This window comes from Dipodomys spectabilis, unplaced genomic scaffold (assembly GCF_019054845.1).
Source record: "Dipodomys spectabilis isolate Male_0828 unplaced genomic scaffold, ASM1905484v1 ptg000098l, whole genome shotgun sequence".
NCBI classification, from domain to species: Eukaryota; Metazoa; Chordata; class Mammalia; order Rodentia; family Heteromyidae; genus Dipodomys; species Dipodomys spectabilis.
Genome location: NW_024870775.1, coordinates 19518697 through 19533158, shown reverse-complemented (window position 1 = coordinate 19533158; position 14462 = coordinate 19518697). Strand labels below are relative to the sequence as shown.

At 36.6% G+C, this 14462-nt stretch overlaps 1 protein-coding gene across 2 annotated transcripts in view; it reads right to left on the bottom strand.

Moving 5' to 3' along the window:
- Kdm4c (lysine demethylase 4C) overlaps positions 1–14462 on the bottom strand; it is a 309906-nt gene that overhangs the window by 90815 nt on the left and 204629 nt on the right. For both annotated transcript variants that reach the window (XM_042686652.1, XM_042686655.1), the window contains exons 16-17: positions 5488–5543; positions 3616–3724 (exon numbers count right to left, since the gene is read on the bottom strand). In XM_042686652.1, coding sequence (XP_042542586.1) covers positions 3616–3724; positions 5488–5543 — 165 coding nt within the window. The remainder of the gene's footprint in view (positions 1–3615; positions 3725–5487; positions 5544–14462) is intronic.

Genomic DNA, 14462 nt, shown 5'->3' with positions numbered 1-14462 from the left:
ACAACTAAAAGATTGCTGTTTGGAGTCAGCAATTTTGTGTCACAAGGGGTACTTTTGAGGACTTGGTTGCAGTTTTGGCTAAAGTAACCCTGTGTACAACACACATGTTCTCCCTCTTTTTCCCTCGCATACCCCCTCTATAAATGTGGGTGAGGTTCTGGTAAGATCAAGAGAAAGGATTGGTAGTTGAAAGGAAACATACAGAAAAACTAATGCAGCAGCACCACCTTGTGGAATCTGCCAAGACAGATGAATTCACGGCTGCTTCTGGAAGGACCAACTTGATTTTTTGCTTTATCACAATCTTTTTAAATTGTCTTTAAGTAGTTGTACAAAGGAGTTTCAGTTCAACATGCCAAGTTATAAGTACAATGAATCTTGACCAATTTTTCATTTTTCTCCTCCTTCCCAACCCCACTTATCTCAAGTTACCTGGCTCTGTTTTTATATATGTACATTGAATATTAGGGCTGTTCTCATTCACTGTGAAGCACCAACTAATGCACTCCAGTTTCCAATCTTCCAGTAACCGGAGGATCGAAGATCAGAATTTTCAACCAATAGACAAGTGTTTCACAGGCTCTCTGAAGTACTATCAGACCCTAAGATGTAATCCAATTTCCATCAGAATGCAAATAAGTAATGGAATTATTTGTTTAGTGAAGGATACAGATGTGGGTGAATAAACTTCCATTATGTTTAAAGGAGAAACCACAAAAAGGTACAAACTATTTGCTGGTATCTGATCAAGCCCCTCCAATCATGATCATTTTAAACCAGAAGCACAAATGAGAAATGGTATTCTGCCTTCTATTCATTGCATAAATATTTACAAAGTGCTTACTATGTGTATACACAAGCATCACAGAATATTAATCTTTAGTAAAATCTGATTAGTATCCATCAGTTGTTTGATTTCTACAAACAGGAAAGTTAAAGCATGAAATTATAAATAATAATCCTACTTACTATACATATGTTGCCCAATTCTCTCCCTTACTTTATTGACAAATAAGAACATCAAAAATGTCCAAATTTTATTTTTTAAAACCACTAAGGAATTTCTGTTTCTTCACTTTCCAATATATATTCTCTATCTTGGTATAGATAGGGGCTTATGTTGTAAGCCATTATGTTGTAAGTAACTCCTGCAAACCAGTCAGTTCTCAGATGGGGGCAATTCTGCATTGCAAAAGATACTTGCTGGCATCTGGTCAGAGGTATCAGAATCCTACGATGCACATTACAGGTCACCCAACAAAGAGTTCACTGGTCTAAACTGACAATAGTGCTAGATCTTTAACCTCAGTCATCTAAATGCTAAGATTACAGAATGTGGCACCACACCATACGCTGGCCACGTATTTTTAGATTACTGAAGTTCAAATGTTAGAAACATGAAGCCAATGATGAGCTATTTTTCATGGATATTATATTCATGGACATTATTGGAATGGTCTTTGTCCAAATGCTTACAGTGATATTTGTGGGATATACAAAGAAGAGGCTTCAACACGGTGCTGTAGTCCTCATGTTAGAAAACTCACATTTGATCCTATGTTTATGACAGAGCGTCCTATTTCCTGGGAAGCCACATTTACTACTCACTCAAGACCATTTGTAAATGTTATCATAGCCAGCCTAAATCTGATCTCTATGGATTCTTACTGGTGGAGACTGGGCTTTAGACTCTATTACCCAGGTGATGTTCGGGTGATTATGTTCCTGCCTACAATGAACTTTCTCCTTGCAGAACTTCATTGAAAAACCACTACGGGCATTCTGACAAATACTGTCCTATCCCCCTCAAAAAAGGTATTTGTTAGTATAAAATCATAACAGAAAACAGAAAAATGCCTGGACGATGGCCTGATATTTTCACCTAATGTGTCACAGGCATCAGCACATGTCTGTACAGTGATTTTTATAGACTTCAGATGAGCTAATTAAATTCAGTAAGGACACATTCTTTTTGTGATGTCAATCATTTAAAGATGGGAAGCATTGAACAAAGAATATATTATATTCACAATCAAGATGAAGCAGATTTTTCCAATGCAATCATCAGATGTCTAGATGCATTACCCTAAATGGGCTTGAAACTACCGCTGTCCTTCCCTGCTGTGGGAACAGGACTGGTGTAACATTCAATCATTATGGAGGCATTCTCTAGAGCAGCAAGGGTACCGCCAGCCTCAAGAGCCAGGCCAAGCATGCTAAAGGGCAGTGCATAAGCATCCAGAAAGAGAATCAGGTGTGATTTCAAAATGTATTACTTGAACTTTTACAAATAAAATCTACTTTTATATTCAGGAAAAAAGAAACATTTATAGTATTTGATTCACTAAACATTTAATTCTAATTAAATGTGGCCATTTAATCAGATCCTGCCTTATAGTCCTAATTCTTGAAATTTTTTTGTCTGTTGAGGGATCTGGTATTTTTATTATTCCTGTTTCCTATAGAAGTCCAGTAGCTGAAGAATAACACTGGTCACCTCTCTTTACAATCACTTACAAACCATTTGAACTGTTCATTTCCACAATACTCTCCAATTCTTTAGCTACTCCATTCTGAGTACATCCTGAGTATCCTGATCCCAGCACTCAACTAGTCAAGAGCAGCCCCAGTTCTATGAAAAGGCCACACAGAATCTCTTGGCGTGAAATTTTGATGGCGCAATGATGGGAAATTATAGTGCTCACTGACTCCTCTGTGAGAACAAGAGATAGACTAAATTTCTAAAAGAGAGGCCCAGAAACAACATGCTCAGCTTCCCATGCAGAAGAGAGTTGAAAGAAAACAAGCAACAGTCAGGAAGAAAGTGTTTTAGTCATAGTGTCTGGAATACTCTATGGTGGAAATACCTTGAGTTAAAAATAGCAAGAATTTAAGAGCACATGTAAGACATGCTCTAGCATGTTACAGTCATGCAGTTTAACTTTAGGGAAAGTTTTCACTAAATATGCAATGGAACAACCTAAACTAAGGGTTCACAATTGAATAAAACTACAAAGTTGCCTCAATGTTAAAGAAGTCAAAGGCCTATACTTTCAATGAAAAACTATTCTTAATTAGGAAAAACAATCAGAAGATTTTCCGAAAGTTTCAGAGCAGTTTTGATGACAATTGGCCAAAGTTTGGAATATTAAGGGGCTTGTTCCTATATGACTGAGAAAATCCCTTAGTAAATAATGAAAGCTTTTGCATTTTTCCATAAGTCTGTTCTAAAGAGATGATGAATTAGGCTAAATATATTTTTGCTAAGTCATGAATAACCAAAGAGAAGTAAAAGAGAAAAACATTTCAATAATTTAGAGAGTTGGGAAAGTTCAATCTATTACTGACAAATTTCATTAGATATCCTATAGCTTGAAATTTCCCATTAGTCCAGGAAATATATCAATCCTTGCCCTCATTTCAATAAAGTTTGAGGAATTACAATATAACAGGAAAAGAATTTATAAAAATAAATAATTTAGGCACAAAGAAAATAAAGATAGGAATAAAATGAAGCTAAGGGAATGCATGCATTAACAGAAAAATTCAGAACTTGAAATTACCACTAATTGATGAGATTTTTAAAAAAGAAGAAGAAGCAGCTGTGCCACTCACCAATTTTAACCTCTGTAAAGGTATTCTGCCTACATCTATTTGTGTCCTTTCTGGGACATTAGTGAATCGAACTTCTGGGACTGCAACAGCACACATGACATGGGCCCACCTACAGGAAAGGAGACATTCAACATGAACAAAAGTTCCCTAAACTTACATACCTTCATACTTCAACCTGATGATGATGGCAATTTCAAAATGACAAACACACAGGTGAGAAAAAGCCAACAGGCCAAATCCGTCACAAACAGATTCTGAATTTTCAGCCTCCTGAATGACACCAGGAGGGATTCAGCACCATGCCTGTATAACATTATGACATGAAAAACTAGGGAAAGAATAGGATATGCTCATAGCATTTTACTATACTCACTATGCTAAATGTGAGTTTCCTGGTTCATTTAATGCTAAAAGGTGGGCATGCTGAACATGCTTAACTAAATGATGTGGCAAAAACAAAAAAAGAATAGTTCAAGCAAACAAACACTATAAGCTGATACTGCATATTACCTTTTCAATAATATATAAGTCATAAAGTAAAGTAGCAAGTTTTCTAGAAGAAAATACTGACAGGTTTTAGTTAAATTGTTTCTCATGACAAATTATAAACAAACAAACTCAGAGACAAAGAGAATTGAAATTTCAGTGTTCCCAGGTCTCCTACTTAAAACTTAGTATCTTCTTTTACATTCTGAAATGGTCTGTAAAACAACAACTTTACTACTAAATCTATGCAGTGTCTCAGAACTGTTATACTTGTAAATAAAGACTTGTGAGGTTTGACGAGATTGTGAAAATTTACCAAAAATATCAACTTGTTTTTAGGCCAAAGCATACGTATTTCACTTAAACTCTGTCCTATGGACAAGCGTCAGGCCCACCACAGCATTCTTCTACATTTCAACAAAACCTGGCATGCTCTAGAAAAAGCACCATTTCTTTTCATGTTAGAGGAACCACCTAACTCAACTCACAGCCTGAATGAACACAGACTGTGCAACAACCAACCACAAGCAAGGACTTCCTAATATAGTGCTAACCATATTGCCTAGGTCTGTGAAAGATTTTCCCTGTTCAAGCAACACTGGTTTCTTAAACTCTATGCATGCAGGAATGATCAATGTCATTATCCTTTCTTCTAAGCAATCAGAAAAATGGACATGAACATAATTATGTTAACTCTATCATTCCATTATACCAGGAGTCCCAACTCCGGTGCCTTTGAGCCCAGACAAGTTGTAAGCAAATTAGTGCACCCTGGGAAATAATAGTGACCAATGGACTGCCTGCCTTACCAAGAGCAAATTTCATCCCAAATAGAGATGCACAATTATTTTTTCAACTTAAAGGAAAAAAATCTGTATTCTTATGTAAAAACCTCAATTTTTAAACTCTGGATAAAACTGGTAAAATTGCGTTCAGGCCAAAGGAAACACATCTTGGGGCTAGATCTGGCATTCCAGTTACTAAAAGCAAATGACTTTGTTTTACTGTTAACACTATGGCTGATTTAATGTAACTGAACATAACAGCTTCACTGCTTTCAGGTATTTTGGCCTTCATTACAGTAACAGGATTCATCTCTAAACCCTGGCATTCTAATAGTACTAGGACAATATGGGCTACTTCACTTTAAAGTCTCTGTTAGTACAGAAGGGCTTATTTTTCAGAATGGAGCAGAAGCAAGGCTAGAATGGTCTCTCAGGGGCTGGCAGCAGGGGACTATGAAGCACAGAATCGCAACCTGAGGTCTGCATAGATAAGCTTTGGAACAGCATATGCAATGAGATAAAGGTAAAGCAAACCGCCCTGTAGAGGTTTCAGGGAGGAGAAAAAAGGATGAAATGCAATGGCAATTAACATCTTACTTACTTATTGTTCTTAGTTTGCTTCAGAGCACCACCTCTCAAATTGCAGAGACAACATTCCTACATAGGAAGAAAAAAAAAAACACACACATAATTATCTGACCTATATTACATCCTCATTGTGATTCATTTGAACAGTTTAAGAAATTTGTATTATTTTATTTTCAGATTAAATCCATCAGGAAGTATATAAAAGAAATTCAGGTTCAAAAAGGGAAAGAGATAGGAGACGTTAAGAGAATACTCTCCACATGTTTTGGGTACATGCATTCTAGAAGGATCCACCATGGTCCTAGTATTTTCCATTGCCACCTTGAGGGAAGACTGTAATATGAAGAATTTAGGACTCTCAAAAGATACAGACTAGAGTTCTATAGTACAAAACACACATATTGCCATGGTCCCTGAAAGAGGGTGATTTAAAAAGTAGAGTCTGGAGAAGTTGAGTATTCACACCATACAAAAATAAACACATGCCATCATTGTTGACACTCAAAAAAAGTAAAATTTAGACAGACTCTTTATGATATAAGGACAAGCTAGAGGCTAATTTTGAAAGTTAATGCTTACTATTTGGACCATTATCATTCCCATAGAAAAATGGTATTGGTAAAATAGTTCTGGTTAACTCAGGCTCTCCAGCTAAAGAAAACAGAGCCAAGGAAATGCTTTCCTTGATCCTCTCCATGTAGTGTGATCTTTCTAGCACATTCATTCATTCTAGCTTGGCACACACTTTTTCACTCTAATGGGTCACATATTACTAAAAGTAATTTCTTAGTTATTTCTCACTGCATTCCCATGAAAAGTGCAGGAAAACCAGTAACATATAGCATTCTATTGACTTACAATGTTTTTTATTAGGTATCTAGGTAACTTTATCACTTTTAACTTGTCCTCCCAATTTTCTGCATTAATTTTTTAAAACTGGGCTTGTTTTTTTTTTTTCATCCTTCAAACTATATACAGAATATTTTGTTACTCTGTCCTTCAAAGTGATACCCTTTACCTAATTCTAATGGCTTTGACTAGCTATACAAGAAATCCTTGTAATTAATCTACTATTAATAACTGGGTATCCAACTTCGTATCTTTCTTTTGTGAGGATACCAATACAAAAGCAACTGGGAAGAATCCACATATCTAAGTTACAGAAGAAATGCAAATAATCAGAAATGATCTAGGATTTTGTGTGTCTAGGGTTTTGTTATAGAGTTTTGTACTGCTTCTTTCAAACTTCCTGGGGATGGGGGGGGGGGGGGAGAGAAACATTAAGAATCATTTGAAGTCATTATAAGCCCCACTCAGAGACAGCACTCATACGATTTTTTTCTATCCATACCACACTGCCATACTGGCCTTTGAAATCACAGATGTTGGTAGAGCATACAAAGAAAGCAGAATTTAATCATCTAAGCACTGAAAATGAAATCGGTTTTGATTTTGAGTATTTTTCTAGTAGTTTAACCCATTTTCTACATAGTAGACAACAAAAATGAGAACAGATCTTGCAGTCAAGACTTTCATTGTATAAATGAACAGTTAGTGCCGATGCAGGAACACAACAGAAGAAAACATGGGCTACCAGAGATTTAAACACTAAAGGAGGTTGGTAGTATGAGAAAGCTAAAGTGACAAACTGGAAGAAATAAATACAGCAAAGGAGCAAAAAAGCTCTTGTAAGCTCCTCATTAGGATTATTAAAGGGAACACACGTTTTTAGAGCATTAATGTAATGAGAGAAAACCACTCCTATGCAGACTCAAAATTTTATGTGAAGTTGAGAAGGCACCTGCCCATTTGCAAAAATTGTTCTTGCTATGATTACCAGTGCTTTCTGCTCTCCAAGAACTGGAGGCCTGAGTTGGACCTTGTAGTAGAGCTCTGCACTGTGGGTTCTTCCTGCAACCTTTCCCCCTCTGCTTTCCAGGAAACAGCTTCCCCTCATTGTCCTCTCCCATCTCTCCTGGAACCTCAGCTTACTTCAGTAACTTTCTCATTCACTCTCATCAAACACTGGAATTTCTGAAACTGACCCTATCACTTCTCTCTCCAAGCTCTCTTTCCACTTACTGGGACATGGAAACTACTAACTCAATCCCAATCACCTTGTGAAGGCCAGCAAAAGTGAGGTGACTGATTGGCAGCTCCAATATCTCAAACACATGAGCAAATTTGACCTCTGTGATTGTCATGAGACTGCACTCCCTTCTCTTTCCTGTCAGTGGCACAACCATCCATCCTCACTCATGATGAAAGACACATTTTCCCTCTCATGCTAGTTCCAATCACTTCTCTCAATTCCAGCAGAAAATCCACCAGGTGCTATTATCAGTGCTTCCTCCTTAACTAGTGCCCTGGCATACTTCACAAGACTTAAGCTACTAGAGTAAGCTTAGAATGTTTCTTCATATGTAACATATTGAATCCAGAGGGCCAGACTCACAAGGTGTTGGCCTTGCTCAGACTCCCTAGAGTCCTCCAGAGGGTTGCTGCAGCCCAAAACAACTTCACATCCACCTTGTGCCATGGTTAACCATTCCAAAAACTTCTCAACAGTTACTCAACATAAACTGGCTAGCCTCCTCCATCTATTACTTCTCACTCATACATTCCCACTGATACTGTTTATAGACACTGCTCTTTTAGCAGTTCATCACTCTTACAATTATCTATTGAATTCTATCTTTTGTTCCATCTAAACTATAAGCCCAGTGGCTATTATGATAGCCAACACAGAGTACTGAATACAACTTCAGTATTAATTCATTAAATAAGAAAACATGGAGCCCAGGCCTGGTGACTCACATCTGTAATCTTCACTACTCAGGAGGCTGAGATCTGATCATAGTTCGAAGCCAGCTGAGTGGGGAGAAAAATCCCTGTGAGCCTCTTATCTCCAATTAGCCACTCAAAATAATGGGAGTGGAACTGTGGCTCAAAGCAGTAAAGCACTAGCCTTGAGCAAAAAGAGCTCAAGGACAGTGCTCAGGCCCTGAATTCAAGCCTCATAACCAACAAAAAATAATACTACTAATAAGAGGAAAACATGGCAAAACCTGGCGTAGGGATGAAAGTTTTCAAAATTACCAAAGAACTTGCAAACAGGCTTCTGTGACTTGAAATGGACTTTAGAAACAAACACCTACTGAGTATGGTAGTTCACACCTATAATCCCAACATTCAGAGATCCTCTATTGAGGCAGAGGTTACAGAGGAAAAAAAAAATCTCCAAAAAATAATGCCTATCTATGGGATTACTTTTGACATAAGACTTATCTCTGGGTGAAGAACAAAAATATTTATAGTCAGGTATCTCAATTATGTGATATCTTGGTTGCAGTTTGTTGTTATTTTGAAATAATAAGTAGGAATGATAATAGCCTTGTCAAGTCGCATTTACCTGTTTGATATATTGTCTCATATAGGTCTAAATTAGCTGATACTTAAAAAAAAAAAGACAAGGATGTCAATTTGTCAATTGTAGTTTTACCAAATGCCCAGTAGAAGGCAATATCTGATAAGATGGTTTTCAACCTAAATAAGTATTTTATTTTTTTTAAACAACAAAATTGTTAATTCTATAAATTAATAGGTTGGCCCTTTTCTGGAAAGCAGCCAGAGTTTTTGTGAAAATGGGCATCATTTCCAACACATGCAACATAGTACCTATACCTGAACTGCTCATCCTCAACTATTTCCAATAACAGCACTTATTCAGAATATAGGAAAATGTCTCATTTTGTTTTTGGAAACAATGAAATAGAAAATCTAAAAACAGAAGGAAAAGAAAAGGCACACTGAAATTTAAATTTTAACAAATATGTTTAATAGGAAGTGCCTCTTAATTGAAGAGAAGATTAGAAAGGAGAAAGACCTGACTAAATAAATTCAAAACTATAACTGCAAAATACTCAAAAATAGGTATTTAAAAAGTCTATATTCAACCAAATGAAATATATATATTCATGACATATAAAAGTAATTCAAACTGAATTATATCCCTAACTTAAACAAAACAGAATGGTAAAAATATGAAAAGTAAATAAATAGAACATAATTTCTTTTATGGTAGTATTAGCGATGCAGATGCTCTACTACTACTCTACTACTTCAGCCGTATCTCCAGCTCTAGATAATACAGCATTTTAATGAAACATTTAAAAGACATACTGAATTCTAAAGCATATAAGTATAACATAAAAAGAAAGTATTTCCTACATGTATCAGAAACTTTTTACATAAAGTGTTTTAAACTCTTTGAAAGATTAAACAAATATTCAAAGACTTTTTTCTTTTTTTCTATTAAAGACTTCGCATTGCCAGTAAAAGCATAAAAAGTTACTCTCAAAAATAAAGGAGGAAAAGGATGGGAAGGTGGCTCAGTGGTAGAGTGCTTGCCTTGCATGCATGAGACCCTGGATTTGATTCCTCAGCACCACATAAGCAGAAAAATCTGGAAGTGGCACTGTAGCTCAAGTGGTAGAGCGCTAGCCTTGAGCTGAAGAGCTGAGGGATAGTGCCCAGGCCCAGAGTTCAGGCCCCCTGACCAACAAAAAAAAAAGATAATGAACTTTAGAAAATAAAATAAAATAAATAAATAAATAAAGGAAATAAACCAGGCACCAGTGGCCTGTAATCCTAGCTACTCAGGAATCTGAGATCTAAGTATCACAGTTCAAAGCCAGCCTGGGCAGGAAAGTCCATAGACTCTTATTTCCAATAAATCACCAGAAAACCAGAAGTGGAACTGTGGCTCAAGTGCATGAGGCCCTGGGTTCGATTCCTCAGCACCACATAAGCAAAAAAGAAAAAAGCTGGAAGTGGCACTGTGGCTCAAGTGGTAGAGCACTAGCCTTGAGCTGAGGAGCTCAGGGACAGTGCCCGGGCCCAGAGTTCAAGCCCCACGACTGATAAAAATTAATTAATTAATTAAACAAAATAGGCCAAACATCAGTGATTCATGCCTATAATCCTATCTACACAAGAGTCTAAAATCTGAGGATCACAGTTCGAAGCCAGGTTGAGAAGGAAATTCCTGTGAGACTCTTATATCCAACTAACCACTAAAAGAAGCCAAAAGTGGAGCTGTGGCTCAAGTGGTCAAGTGGTAGATTACTATCCTTGAACAAAAAAACTTAAGGCCAGCACTCAGGCCTTGAATTTAAAGCCCCAGAACTCCCACCCCCACCCCCCCCCACACACACACAAAATGATTCAGGTGCCAGTAGCTCAGACCTGTAATTCTAGCTATTCAGGAGGCTGAGATCTGAGGATCACTATTTGAAGCCAGCCTAGCAGAAATTACCTAGACTCTTACGCATGTCAATAAACTCTGTGTACCATATTCATCCTCATTCATCATCTTCTTTAACCTAACCCTTCCAGTTCTCATTATTCCTGTCTTCATTTAATTAATTAATTAATTAACTCACTCACTCATTTATTTTTGCCATTGTTGGAGCTTGGGATCTGTCCCTGAGCACAATTCTTCCTGGAATACCCAGAATAAAATTACTGAGTACTATAAAGATTTAGATGTTACTAGTCAACCAATGTTCCCTAAAACAAAACAAAAAAAAAATACTAAAATGCCTATAATAATGTGATTATTCTATAAGGCAGCTGTCTTCCAGGAACAGCATTTTTTTAAAAAGCCTTTTTGTTACATATCCCCGCCCTCCCACCCCCCCACCCCCGCAGCTAAGCTGCATGGAAAAATATAAATCTGATCATATTCTGAACGTAATTTTCCTCCTTGAGTTCTCATTCCCTCACCTAAGATTATTGACAAAACTCCCATTTTACAATGCCCAATGTTTTAAAATTATCTCTTTCTCTGTCACACACACACACACACACACACACACACACACACACACACACACACACACCATCACTGAGATAAACTGCACTAGTATATCAATTTACAATATAAAATGATTTCTTGATGGCTGACTGTTTATAATCAAAATGCTGACAGAACATTAACCAGAATGGCAAGCAGGGCATGGTTAGAATGAGACTACTATAGTTGTTCATTATTTGTAGAGGGAAACCAGAGTCGAATGGCTTTTCTATAAAGCATCAGTTAAAGAAATGCCAATACAAAAAATCCCTAGCTACCTCACAAGAATCTCTCTTTCTTGCCAATATATCCATACATGCCACTAATGCCAATTTTTAGTACTATAGAAAAATTATGAGGCTGATATACCCTCTCATACAAACACTCCGATTTGACATGTTCAAAACAGAAAGTCAAAACTGTAAAATAGGGTCATGTGAGTGAGTAAAAAAAAAAAATAATAATTAGTCACATTAAAGGAAAACTAATGCTAATCAACCAAACACAGAAGAACCACTTCTGCAAGTGAGGCTAATTTATCAGGGTAGGAGAGGACAAGATCTCCAGTCAGAACAGACCTGGAATTGGCTTTGCGTAATTAGGAAAATGAGTGCTAAGTTCTCTACAGTACCCAAGAATGGAAATTCCACAACCTCCAGGAATTTTATACTAACAAGTCAGTTCTTTAACAAAATTAAGTGTACAAAGCTATTTGTATTATAGGAAAAATATTCAACTGATATGTTGAATGGTAATCCCTTTGTAAAATTACTTAAAAATAATAAAAACAGTTTAGACGCTGTGGCTCATGCCTATAATCCTAGAGGCTGAGTTTTGAGAATAACAGTTCCCTCATAGAAAAGCCTGTGAGACTTTTTTTTCTTTTTTCTTTTTTTGTTTTTTTTTTTTGGGCTCCATCATGGGACTTGAACTCTGGGCTTGAATGGTGACAGTCCATCAGCATTTCAGCTCAAGACTAGTGTTCTACCTCTGGAGCCACTGAGCTACTTCTGGTTTTCTGAGTGGTTTATTAGAGATAGGAGTCATACAGTCTTCCTGTCTCGACTGGCTTTGAACCGCAATCCTCAGATCTCAGCCTCCTAGGTAGCTAGGATTACAGGAGTGAGCCACTAGTGCCTGGCTGTCTGTGAGACTTTTAGCTCTAATTAACCATTAAAAAAAAGAAAAGAAAAACAGAAGTAGTAGAGCACTAGCTTTTAGCCCTGAGTTCAAGCCCAAGGATAGGCACCAAAAATAATAACAATAATAATGTTTAATAATAATATTTAAAATGAAAACATTCATTCAACAAATATTCATTTTTGATGTCTCTTTACACAGAGCAACACTATTCCAAAAGAAATGAACTAATTTCCTGACATGTAACTGTAATCTCTCTGTATATCACCTTTAATAAATGAATGAATGAGTGAATGAATGAATTACAATCATTCTATCCCAGGGAACTTACCTTTAAAAGCAGGAGAGGCAGACTAAATCAGTAGATTGTGTATGTATTAGTGTGCAAAGTTTACATATAGGCATTGCAACCTAAAGAAAGGTGCCACAGGCAGAGCCTAGTCTTTCTTTACAGGAGGTTGAGTCAAAGGAGATGCCTAAAATGGAGAGATAGCATCTGAACTTTCACATACAGTGCTGGAGGCAGAGTGATTGCCTAGCATGAGCAAGATCCCCAAAACTGAAAAGAGAGGAAAGGACAGGGGAAAGTAGAATACAACATATCTAGAAGAATCGTAAATAATTAAGTGAAAACCTTTTTTAAGTGAAAACTAGTAACTCTTTTCAACAGGTTATTTATTATTATTATTATTACTACTACTATTACTATTATTGGTATTGAGCAAATACCAATTTATAGAGCTCAGTTAGCTAGATGTCCAACATGGGTCTCACCAGGGTACAGTGAAGATGTCAGAAGGGCCCATTTCTTTCTTAAGGCTCATGCAGAGAATCTGCTGTTTCTGTATCTTCCTTAGCATCTAGAAGTTGGGTACACTCCTAGCTTTTAGTACTCCTGGCTCTAACTTCAAAGAGACAGGAAGAACAGGTTAAGTTCCTCTCTCACATACATCACTCTGAACTTCTCATTTGCCTTCCCCTTCTACATTCAAAGACCCTGGTGATGATGTTGGGTACACAGAACAATCTCTCAATATAATGTCAGCAAATTAACAAACTTAATGTTGTTCACCATAATTCTCTTTTCTGTGCAACACAAATGTACTCATAAGTTCCAAGAACAAAAATATGGAACATTTCTCACTTGGAAAGTGTCACAAAAACAACTGGCCAAAATGATGAACATTTATGAACATTACCTGGAAGCTACTACAATGCCACTTTGGGACAAGATGGATTTCTCCATCCCATGAGTACCTCATTAGTACAAATATGTGAGGTATGGATTTATACTTAATAACATTAATTGAATAAATGTCATTTCCTAGGATACACAGTTCAGCTGAACTACTAAACCATCCTGAAAACTTTTTGAACATTTTCACGAAAAAACAGCAACGAATGACTGACACCACAACTATATTGAAATGAAGTGGTCTTGTATTCATTCCAATGGGTTGAAACCATCTAGAACCTTATAATATGTAACCTGAATTTTCATTCTGTATCTTCTAAGTAATAAGATTATGGAGCTATTTGGTCTAATTTACAATGCTAACCAACTAAACTTTCCAAAAGAAAGCAGATAAATAGAAAATCATACTGTTTGTTTCAAAGTACTTTTCTCTGGAGTTACATTACTAATGGCATTGGTTACACTAATATGAAACAATTTTGAGGATTGCAGAGGATGTATTATATAGCAAAAGAGGCATACTTTCTAAGTAGCAAGAAGCAGCACCTATATATAATTGGCACCTATATATAAGCTCTACATGGAGCTTACTGAATTTACATAATAGTATTTCCAGCATCTTGAGTGAAGTACTTCAACTTGAACATACATCTAACTTTGTTAAAATTGTTCAACATTTGGCTTTCAAATGAAAACTCAGCTGGTTTATCCTTGTTCGCAGCATGACTATCGACAATAAACAGCAAGTACATGATTTCTTCAGTCTTCTACTGGATTAACTTTTGCCAGTCATGAG